At 44.6% G+C, this 13121-nt stretch overlaps 1 protein-coding gene across 2 annotated transcripts in view; it reads left to right on the forward strand.

Annotated features, from left to right (window-relative positions):
• LOC142743723 (helix-loop-helix protein 2-like) overlaps positions 1-7937 on the forward strand; it is a 202952-nt gene extending 195015 nt beyond the window's left edge. For both annotated transcript variants that reach the window (XM_075854744.1, XM_075854745.1), the window contains exons 9-12: positions 1375-1429; positions 3702-3802; positions 6723-6797; positions 7429-7937. In XM_075854744.1, the coding sequence (XP_075710859.1) occupies positions 1375-1429; positions 3702-3802; positions 6723-6797; positions 7429-7698 (501 nt within the window). In that variant the 3' untranslated portion in view covers positions 7699-7937. The remainder of the gene's footprint in view (positions 1-1374; positions 1430-3701; positions 3803-6722; positions 6798-7428) is intronic.
• The last annotated feature ends 5184 nt before the right edge of the window (positions 7938-13121 follow it).

The raw sequence follows: 13121 nt of genomic DNA on the forward strand, positions 1-13121 counted from the left end.
CCCCACTATTGATACATGACCCCCACTATTGATACATGACTCTCACTATTGATACATGACCCCCACTATTAATACTTGACCCCCACTATTGATACATGACTCTCACTATTGATACATGACTCTCACTATTGATACATGACCCCCACTATTGATACATGACCCCCACTATTAATACATGACCCCCACTATTGATACATGACCCCCACTATTGATACATGACCCCCACTATTGATACATGACTCTCACTATTGATACATGACCCTCACTATTGATACATGACCCCCACTATTGATACATGACTCTCACTATTGATACATGACCCCCACTATTGATACATGACCCCCACTATTGATACATGACTCTCACTATTGATACATGACCCCCACTATTGATACATGACTCTCACTATTGATAAGAAAGATTGGGTTGAATCCAGCACGGACAGTTAGTTAAAATGGAAGAAATAATTCCAAGTTTAATTGGCCAGTATGTTTGGCAGGTTAAAATCAGGAATAAGGAGCACATGACCCTCACTATTGATACATGACCCCCACTATTGATACATGACCCCCACTATTGATACATGACTCTCACTATTGATACATGACTCTCACTATTGATACTTGACCCCCACTATTGATACATGACCCCCACTAATTGATACATGACTCTCACTATTGATACATGACCCCCACTATTGATACATGACTCTCACTATTGATACATGACCCCCACTATTGATACATGACTCTCACTATTGATACATGACCCCCACTATTGATACATGACTCTCACTATTGATACATGACTCTCACTATTGATACATGACCCCCACTATTGATACATGACCCCCACTATTGATACTTGACCCCCACTATTGATACATGACCCCCACTATTGATACATGACTCTCACTATTGATACATGACCCCCACTATTAATACTTGACCCCCACTATTGATACATGACTCTCACTATTGATACATGACCCCCACTATTGATACATGACTCTCACTATTGATACATGACCCCCACTATTGATACATGACTCTCACTATTGATACATGACCCCCACTATTGATACATGACCACCACTATTGATATATGACCCCCACTATTGATACATGACTCCCACTATTAATACATGACCCCCATAATTATATCATGACCCCCACTATTGATACATGACCCCCACTATTATTACATGAACTCCACTATTAATACATGACCCCCACTATTGATACATGACCCCCACTATTAATATATGACCCCCCTTTTGATATAATGTATATTGATGTAATGGATCATACCAGCACAGGGACTCCACGTGGAGCACTGAGTGTCTGTATTACATGGACTCTGGTTCTATTACAGGAGGATGATCTCAATGGAATTCACATTGTGGCTTTTGCAGAAGAGGAAGATCCAGGTGAGATGAATTATTACAAAAGTGATGATGATGATGATGATGATGATGAAATGAGGGGTGACGATTAGCATAAACGGTAATGGTGACAATGAGATGCGATAATGATAGACGTGATAATAATATAATGAATAGAAAGAGTATAATGTGGGTAAAGATGATGGTTATAAGGGTGATGATGAGGGTGATGATGAGGGTGATGATGAGGGTGATGATGAGGGTGATGATGAGGGTGATGATGAGTCATGTGATGATGAGGGTGATGATGAGTCACGTGATGATGAGGGTGATGATGAGTCACGTGATGATGAGGGTGAGGATGAGTCATGTGATGATGAGGGTGATGATGAGTCACGTGATGATGAGGGTGATGATGTTATGTGATGATGAGGGTGATGATAAGTCATGTGATGATGAGGGTGATGATAAGTCACATGATGATGAGGGTGATGATAAGTCACGTGATGATGAAGGTGATGATAAGTCATGTGATGATGAGGGTGATGATAAGTCATGTGATGATGAGGGTGATGATAAGTCATGTGATGATGAGAGTGATGATAAGTCACGTGATGATGAGGGTGATGATAAGTCATGTGATGATGAGGGTGATGATAAGTCACGTGATGATGAGGGTGATGATAAGTCATGTGATGATGAGGGTGATGATAAGTCATGTGATGATGAGGGTGAAGATGAGGGTGATGATAAGTCACATGATGATGAGGGTGATGATAAGTCATGTGATGATGAGGGTGATGATAAGTCACGTGATGATGAGGGTGATGATAAGTCATGTGATGATGAGGGTGATGATAAGTCATGTGATGATGAGGGTGATGATAAGTCATGTGATGATGAGGGTGATGATAAGTCACGTGATGATGAGGGTGATGATAAGTCATGTGATGATGAGGGTGATGATAAGTCATGTGATGATGAGGGTGAAGATGAGGGTGATGATAAGTCACATGATGATGAGGGTGATGATAAGTCATGTGATGATGAGGGTGATGATAAGTCACGTGATGATGAGGGTGATGATAAGTCATGTGATGATGAGGGTGATGATAAGTCACGTGGTGATGATGAGGGTGATGATAAGTCACGTGATGATGAGGGTGATGATGAGGGTGATGATAAGTCACGTGATGATGAGGGTGATGATGAGGGTGATGATAAGTCATGTGATGATGAGGGTGATGATGAGGGTGATGATAAGTCACGTGATGATGATGGTGATGATGAGGGTGATGATAAGTCACGTGATGATGAGGGTGATGATAAGTCATGTGATGATGAGGGTGATGATAAGTCACGTGATGATGAGGGTGATGATAAGTCATGTGATGATGAGGGTGATGATAAGTCATGTGATGATGAGGGTGATGATAAGTCATGTGATGATGAGGGTGATAAGTCACGTGATGATGAGGGTGATGATAAGTCACGTGATGATGAGGGTGATGATAAGTCACGTGATGATGAGGGTGATGATGAGGGTGATGATAAGTCACGTGATGATGAGGGTGATGATAAGTCATGTGATGATGAGGGTGATGATGAGGGTGATGATGAGGGTGATGATGAGGGTGATGATGAGGGTGATGATAAGTCACGTGATGATGAGGGTGATGATAAGTCATGTGATGATGAGGGTGATGATGAGGGTGATGATAAGTCATGTGATGATGAGGGTGATGATGAGGGTGATGATGAGGGTGATGATGAGGGTGATAAGTCACGTGATGATGAGGGTGATGATGAGGGTGATGATAAGTCACGTGATGATGAGGGTGATGATGAGGGTGATGATAAGTCATGTGATGATGAGGGTGATGATAAGTCACGTGATGATGATGGTGATGATGAGGGTGATGATAAGTCACGTGATGATGAGGGTGATGATAAGTCATGTGATGATGAGGGTGATGATGAGGGTGATAAGTCATGTGATGATGAGGGTGATGATGAGGGTGATGATGAGGGTGATGATGAGGGTGATAAGTCACGTGATGATGAGGGTGATGATGAGGGTGATGATAAGTCATGTGATGATGAGGGTGATGATGAGGGTGATGATAAGTCACGTGATGATGATGGTGATGATGAGGGTGATGATAAGTCACGTGATGATGAGGGTGATGATAAGTCATGTGATGATGAGGGTGATGATGAGGGTGATAAGTCATGTGATGATGAGGGTGATGATCAGGGTGATCATGTCCTCTGACTATTATCTCCACTTCTGTGTTGTCGCTCCCCGTGGACTCAGATGGTTATGAATTTGTCCAGATCCTGAAGGAAGTCGCCAGAGAGAACACAGAGAACCCTGAGCTCAGCATCGTCTGGATCGATCCTGATGATTTCCCTCTGGTGACATTATATTATTATTCTTATATTACATGATAGTGGGTGGGATGGACGTGTCACCTCCAGGGGTAAAACCGCCACAAACTCAACACAACCATCCGATATTGTTCCTGGAGCTGGCCGCCATGCACAGTAGGGAAACTCTATCAGACGCTCATTTAGCCGACAGCTATTTTCCCCACCCCCATAAATAAGCGTGTATGGACTGGCCGAGCTTGCATGTTTATTTCAATGGGGGGAAGGCGACAACTGCAAGACCTCCCTGAACCCTACATAAAAACCGCAGAATTACATTTAACCGTTTATCCGGTCTGCGCTTATTGTGTGTATAGTCTCATATATGCATCAATATTTTTTATCTGTATAATAATTATATATATATTTTCCAATTTTTTTTTAAATTCCTAACATTTTGAACCATAGCCATATGTCTGTCCCAAGCATTCTTAATAACTGTATGTGCCCCACAACATCTGCTGGAAGACTATTCATGGATCAATTACCCTTTCGGAAAATACATTTTTTCTTATGAAACATTTCAGTCTACCTTCCTCCAATTTTAATGTGTGCCCCCTCCTAAACAGACCTCTCTGTCCACTCCAGAACCCTCTGTCCACTCCAGAACCCTCTGTCCACTCCAGAACCCTCTGTCCACTCCAGAACCCTCTGTCCACTCTAGACTCCTCTGTCCTCTCCAGAACCCTCTGTCCACTCCAGACCCCTCTGTCCTCTCCAGAACCCTCTGTCCACTCCAGACCCCTCTGTCCTCTCCAGAACCCTCTGTCCTCTCCAGATTCCTCTGTCCACTCCAGAGCCCTCTATCCCCCCATCTTTCTCACTCCAGATCCCCCTGTCCCCTCCAGGCCCCTCTGTCCACTCCAGACCACTCTGTCCCCTCCAGGCCCCTCTGTCCACTCCAGACCACTCTGTCCCCTCCAGACCCCTCTGTCTCCCTCCATCCTCTCCAGACCCCTCTGTCCTCTACAGATCCCTCTGTCCCCTCCAGACCCATCTGTCTCCCTCCAGATCCCCCTGTCCCCTCCAGAGCCCTCTGTCCTCTCCAGACCCCTCTGTCCCCTCCAGACCCATCTGTCCCCCTCCAGACCCCTCTGTCCCCTCCACACTCATCTGTCCTCTACAGAACCCTCTGTCCCCTCCAGACTCATCTGTCCTCTACAGAACCCTCTGTCCCCTCCAGACTCCTTTGTCCTCTCCAGACCCATCTGTCCCAGCCAGACCCCTCTAGACTCTTCTTCCCTCTCCAGACCCCTCTGTCCCTTACAGACCCTTCTGTCCCCTCCAGACCCCTCTTTCCCCTTCAGACTCCTCTGTCCCCTCCAGATTCCTCTGTCACCTCCAGATCCCTCTGTCCTCTTTCAGACCCCTCTGTCCCCTCCAGGTCCCCTCTTTCCCCTCCAGACTCCTCTGCACTCCCCTGTCCCCTCCAGATCCCTCTGTCCCATCCAGACCCCTCTGTCCCCTTAAGATTCCTCTGTCCCCTCAAGATCCCTCTGTCCTCTTCCAGACTCCTCTGTCCACTTCTAGACTCCTCTGTTCCCTCCACATTCCCCTGGTCCAATCCAGAACCCTTTGTCCTTTCCATGCACCTCTGCACCCTTCATGTTCAAATTTTAGCTTGTGTATCATTTCAGCCTTCCTCCCTCCAATTTCAATGTGTGTCCCATACAGACCAGACCCCTCTGTTACCCTACAAACTCCTCTGTCCCCTCCAGACTGCCCTGTTCCCCTTTAAACTTCTTTTTTTCTGCCTCCAGAGTACGCTGCACACTCCAGACCCTTCTGGCACCCTTCAGTCCCTCTGTCCCCTCCCGACTCCTCTGTCCCCTCCAGATACCTATGTCCACTTCCTGACCCATCTGTCCTCTTTCAGTCTTCCTCCCACTAATTTTAATGTGTGTCCCATAGAGACCAAACCCCTCAGTCCCCCTCCAGCCCCTCCAGACTGCTCTGTTCTGCTCCAAAGCCCTCTGTCCCCTTCCCTCTCTTCTGTCTGACTCCAAAGCCCTCTTTCTCCCTACAGACCGCTCTGTCTTCTTCAGACCCTCTGTCCTTTCTAGAGTCCTCTGTCCCCTTCAGACTGCTCTGTCCTCTTCCGACCACTACCGTACCCCTCTGTCCACCTCCAAACTCCTGTCTCTGCTTCTGACCCCTTTATCCCTCTTCAGACCCCTCTTTCCTTTTCCAGCCCCCTCTGTCCTGCTCCAGACCTCTTTGTGTGTCTCTCCAGAACCATCAGTCCCTCTTTAGACCATTTTATTTCCTCCAGACTGCTGTGTCCCCTCCAGAACTTCTGTCCATTTTTAAAGTCCTCTGTCTACTTCCAGACCCATCTGTCCCCCTCCAGACCTCTGTCCTTCTCTATGTCTCTCTGTCCACCTCCATACCCCTGTGTCCACTTCAGACTCCTTTGTACCTCTCCAGACCCCTCTGTTCCTCTCTAGACACCACTGTCCATTTCTAGACTCCTCTGTCCCTCTCCAGACCCCTCTGTCCCTCTCTAGACTCCACTGTCCCTCTTCAGATCCCTCTATCCCTTTCTAGACTTCTCTGTCCCTCTCTAAACCCAACTGTCCCTCTCCAGATCCCTCTATCCCTTTCTAGGCTCCTCTGTCCCTCTCTAGACTCATCTGTCCCTCTCCAGATACCTCGGTCCCCTTCAGACCCATCTATTACCTCTGGGCCACTCGAGAAGTAGAGTGGAGATGTAAAATACAACTAAAACTGTAAAAATGGCTACCTTTGGCTCCTTCTTTGCTTTCTTCCGAGGGTCCTGTACTCTCTAAAACTGGTCTAACTCACAGAGAAACTTTCTAATTTCTCTTTACCGCTGAAGGCCTAACGGTGCTTTACTTACATGTTGTCTGTAGGATGTCGCCAATAATCTGTACTCTCCTCCCCACAGTTGGTGACATACTGGGAGAGGACTTTCCATATCGACCTGTTCAGGCCACAGATTGGAGTCGTTAATGTGACAGATGTGAGTATTGTAAATGAATGACACGCAATGTGTGCCCATAGATCATGTATTCATACTTTATTACCCATGTAGTTATCATATAGTACTCCTATTATTCCATATAGCTGCTCCCTTTATCCTATATAAATCTTCCCATTACTCATGTAACTCCTCCTATTATTCTATATAACTCCTCCTATTATTCCATATAAATCTTCCCATTACTCATGTAACTCCTCCTATTATTCCATATAACTCCTCCTATTATTCCATATAAATCTTCCCATTACTCATGTAACTCCTCCTATTATTCCATATAACTCCTCCTATTATTCCATATAAATCTTCCCATTACTCATGTAACTCCTCCTATTATTCCGTATAACTCCTCCTATTATTCCATATAACTCCTCCTATTATTCCATATAACTCCTCCTATTATTCCATGTCGCTCTTCCTATAACTTGTCCTATTGAAGTCCATTGTAGCTACACGACACCATCTCTCAGCTGTATCATGACAATGGTGTTTCCTCCAGTCCTCATTTGTGGCTCTAATGTTAGGTGACACGTGCGACCATAAAACAGTCCCACCCAGACTTCTGGGCTTCTTTTTGGGAAGGTTTTACATAAGATTTTTACTGTTTTTGCAGGCGGACAGTGTCTGGATGGAAATGGAAGATGCTGAGGATTTACCATCATCAACTGAGTTGGAACAGTGGATTGAAGATGTATTATCTGGCAAGGTCAACACTGAGGATGACGATGATGATGATGATGACGATGACGATGACGACGATGATGATGACGACGACGACGACGATGATGATGATGACAATGATCATGACGACGACGATGATGATGATGATGACGACGATGACGATGATGATGACGATGATGATGACGATGATGATGACGATTAATTTTGAAGACTTTCCAGGAGCCAACCAGTTATTATAGCTGTCTGATGCTTCATACAGGAGTGCAGCCCCATCTTGTGGACCTTATATCCGGGTGCTGGTGTCATACATAAGTTATTATGACGTTCACAATCCTCTATAATGTTGTTAAAAGATGAACTACTAGAGAAAATTTGACCATGGCTAAGCTACAATCCTGAGTCTGGAACTAGAACCAGGAGCCACAAATGAAATGGTAAAAAAATGCAATAAAAATGTGGAGGGCAGGAGATGCATTGTCACCGCTGCTTCTTCTTCTATCTGTGATGAGTGTGGATGAGAGTGATGGGACCTGGAGATGCCGTGTCACCGCTGCTTCTTCTTCTATCTGTGATGAGTGTGGATGAGAGTGATGGGACCTGGAGATGCCGTGTCACCGCTGCTTCTTCTTCTATCTGTGATGAGTGTGGATGAGAGTGATGGGACCTGGAGATGCCGTGTCACCGCTGCTTCTTCTTCTATCTGTGATGAGTGTGGATGGGAGTGATGGGACCTGGAGATGCCGTGTCACCGCTGCTTCTTCTTCTATCTGTGATGAGTGTGGATGAGAGTGATGGGACCTGGAGATGCCGTGTCACCGCTGCTTCTTCTTCTATCTGTGATGAGTGTGGATGAGAGTGATGGGACCTGGAGATGCCGTGTCACCGCTGCTTCTTCTTCTATCTGTGATGAGTGTGGATGAGAGTGATGGGACCTGGAGATGCCGTGTCACCGCTGCTTCTTCTTCTATCTGTGATGAGTGTGGATGAGAGTGATGGGACCTGGAGATGCCGTGTCACCGCTGCTTCTTCTTCTATCTGTGATGAGTGTGGATGGGAGTGATGGGACCTGGAGATGCCGTGTCACCGCTGCTTCTTCTTCTATCTGTGATGAGTGTGGATGAGAGTGATGGGACCTGGAGATGCCGTGTCACCGCTGCTTCTTCTTCTATCTGTGATGAGTGTGGATGAGAGTGATGGGACCTGGAGATGCCGTGTCACCGCTGCTTCTTCTTCTATCTGTGATGAGTGTGGATGAGAGTGATGGGACCTGGAGATGCCGTGTCACCGCTGCTTCTTCTTCTATCTGTGATGAGTGTGGATGAGAGTGATGGGACCTGGAGATGCCGTGTCACCGCTGCTTCTTCTTCTATCTGTGATGAGTGTGGATGAGAGTGATGGGACCTGGAGATGCCGTGTCACCGCTGCTTCTTCTTCTATCTGTGATGAGTGTGGATGAGAGTGATGGGACCTGGAGATGCCGTGTCACCGCTGCTTCTTCTTCTATCTGTGATGAGTGTGGATGAGAGTGATGGGACCTGGAGATGCCGTGTCACCGCTGCTTCTTCTTCTATCTGTGATGAGTGTGGATGAGAGTGATGGGACCTGGATATAGGGACTCAACACATTCATATCTGTGATGGTCAAACGTGACAATCTGTTCCCAGCCAGCAGGGGGCCTGAGCTTTAGGACAGTCGGGTAATGTCTAAGGGCCTAGTAGCTTAGGGGCCCACACCTACCCTCCACCCTACGCTATTGACTGCGTCTGAAGTGCATACGTGGCATCCTATTGATAGCTTCTGACTGTCAGCCGGCAGCTCAACTGAGTGTCCCATAATAAATATCTCCGCACGCGGGTGAAATGCGTTTTCTACTCCCAGCCCGGTGGCCCAGGAATGTTGCCAAGTCTCCCTGAAGCTCCAATGTGGGACCCGTCCTTGTTATGACATCACCCTCTAACAGTAGGCCGTTCTTGGGAAGCTCAGTGGGTAGAGAAGGATGGGACGGATCGGCAGGCATTGCTGGAATTTGTGTCATCAGTCATTTTGTTTGGCCTCCCCCAAGTTGACGTCATGTCTGACTTTTTGAATTAAAAAATCTGTGCAATTTGCATGTTAATTCCCTAGGGATGAAAGGGAGAGCGTGTGACAGACACCTCTGGTGGGGGAGGGGGGTCTGGCCATAAGACATGATTAGAATACAATGGAGGGAATTGATTCCCTAAGTTTAAGTCTCAAACAGGAATATTAACATATCTTTGAATTGATCCTAAAGTAGAACTTCTCCTAATGTCATTATGATCGGTCGGACATGGTTCCGGACACGCGTGGTCTCCAGAAGTCTACTTTGCTGGTGTAGACATGTTCCACCATGACCTAGACCCACCACGGGACCAGATTCTTCCTACTGACTTGTATAAAGTTACATTGTGACTTAATTGTCCTAGTTGGATAACGAGTGACTCTTATGTCATCACGTCTGGGACCTGTCCCTTCTCTACTGCCAGTCCCAGCTGGTTCCCGCTCATCCATTCTTAAAGCAACAGTACCATCTGATGCCGTGTCAGCAGTTCTCAGCCCCATCCAGTTATGGGTCTGGTTTCAAGTCACCAGGATGATGTCACTGAGCAGTGGGATGATGAAGGCCGGGCCTGAGCTTCATCTCTTCCAGTGTCGGACTCCAACTTTTATGACCTGTGCAGATTTCTGCTTCTTCATTGGCTCCGGCACCGGATTCTGTCCCCGTCTCCTGGTATTGACTCTCCGCTAAGTCCTCAGGCTTTTTTCTGCGCCTACTCTTGAATTTGACTCTGGTTCTTGTCCAATTCGTAACCTACATCTTCCTGGATCTCTTTCCACTTTGATTTGTAAATGGCTTCCCCCAGCTGGAGACCATTCTGAAGGCTGTAGTCTAGAGATCCTGGTGCAGCAATGCCCACACTTACTACGAGTAGGACCCATGGGCGTAACCGACAGGGTAGCAGGCACAGGAGCTGCTATGGGGCCCAGCAACTAAGGAGTTCCATCTCCATTCATAGCGGACGTGGGAAAGTGGGGGAGACCAAGTAAGGGAGCACAAGACACCAAAATAATCAAAAGACTTTTATGTCCTGATGGAGTGGACCTCATTCTAAGTTTTGCTATGGGGCCCCATGGTTACTTGTTACGCCCGTTTGGACTTCTTGCACTCCACTCCTTGGTTTGGCCTTTACCGTTTCGATCGTGGTGAATATACCAAGTATTTACAGTGCCGGCTGCTTTTCCAGATTCTAAGGGCAGATTGTGGGGGTCGATTCTATATACAGAGAAATGGCAGCGAAAATGTTTCATGTTCCCAACATGACCTTTAATGGAACTAATACTGAGCAAGGTGATGATGTCACAAGCCTCCCGTTATAACATTTCATGTAGGGAGGAGTATAATGGGGTGACATATAATACATGTGATAATACAGGATATACAGCTGGAGATATATATACACATTATGGCTTCATGTAACAGGCGTAGTATATACACATTATATATATATAGTACTATGTACACACACCGTTCCCTTTATGCTGGAGATACGGTGGTGGCGTCCAGCGCCTGCGGATACAATTGCACCAAGAAGCGATGGGAGTTTGGGGGGATGAAGTTCTCAGTGAGTGTCAGGCTGGGAATGGCACTCACACTCACCACCAGTTGGGCGTCAGCGCTGCGCAGGCAGAACGTCAGGTTGGACTTCAGGCTTCGTGTGACGGACTCCTCGCTCACTAACGACCACACAGCCGGCTGGACCCCGGAATATTGACATGAGGGCCCCGGGCGCAGATACTGCTCCAGAAAGGCCTGTAAGATTTAGGGACCGGTATCAGTACATGTTATCAGCTCACTGGGAAGGAGAATGGCGATCACCACTGCGCTCTACAACATCGTCCCATAATCCACCAATGCCGCCGCTCACTCAACAGTCAGGAACTGTCATGGTTATATAAAATGGTGGAGGAGGGGGGGGGGGGCGGGTGGGTAACACATGTCAATTCATATCCGTAATGACGAGAATAATCCCCTGACAGGCACATCAGCAGAGGGTTGTCCGGTCAGGGGACTGCTCTGCTGATGAGAAATCAATGATAGAATGTCAGGTAATATTATAGAGGAAACATTCACAGGGGAGTCACATATCAAATATCATGTAGAGCACATCATACAGCGGATATCAATCATCACACATATCATATATAACACATCACACATCACACATATCATATATAACACATCACACATATCATATATAACACATCACACATATCATATATAACACATCCCACATATCATATATAACACATCACACATATCATATATAACACATCACACATATCATATATAACACATCACACATATCATATATAACACATCACACATATCATATATAGCACATCACACATATCACATATCATATATACACATCACACATATCATATATAACACATCACACATATCATATATAACACATCACACATATCATATATAACACATCACACATATCATATATAACACATCACACATATCATATATAACACATCACACATATCATATATAGCACATCACACATCACACATATCATATATAACACATCACACATATCATATATACACATCACACATATCATATATAACACATCCCACATATCATATATAACACATCACACATATCATATATAACACATCACACATATCATATATAACACATCACACATATCATATATAACACATCACACATATCATATATAGCACATCACACATATCACATATCATATATAACACATCACACATATCATATATAACACATCACACATATCATATATAACACATCACACATATCATATATAACACATCACACATATCATATATAACACATCACACATATCATATATAACACATCACACATATCATATATAGCACATCACACATCACACATATCATATATAACACATCACACATATCATATATACACAATCACATATCATATATAACACATCCCGACAATCTTATAACACTCACACATATCATATATAACACATCACACATATCATATATAACACATCACACATATCATATATAACACATCACACATATCATATATAACACATCACACATATCATATATAACACATCACACATATCATATATAACACATCACACATATCATATATAACACATCACACATATCATATATAACACATCACACATATCATATATAACACATCACACATATCATATATAACACATCACACATATCATATATAACACATCACACATATCATATATAACACATCACACATATCATATATAACACATCACACATATCATATATAACACATCACACATATCATATATAACACATCACACATATCATATATAACACATCACACATATCATATATAACACATCACACATATCATATATAACACATCACACATATCATATATAACACATCACACATATCACATATAACACATCACACATATCACATATAACACATCACACATCATATATAACACATCACACATATCATATATAACACATCACACATATCATATATAACACATCACACATATCATATATAACACATCCCACATATCAT

Source organism: Rhinoderma darwinii, chromosome 2 (assembly GCF_050947455.1).
Source record: "Rhinoderma darwinii isolate aRhiDar2 chromosome 2, aRhiDar2.hap1, whole genome shotgun sequence".
NCBI classification, from domain to species: Eukaryota; Metazoa; Chordata; class Amphibia; order Anura; family Rhinodermatidae; genus Rhinoderma; species Rhinoderma darwinii.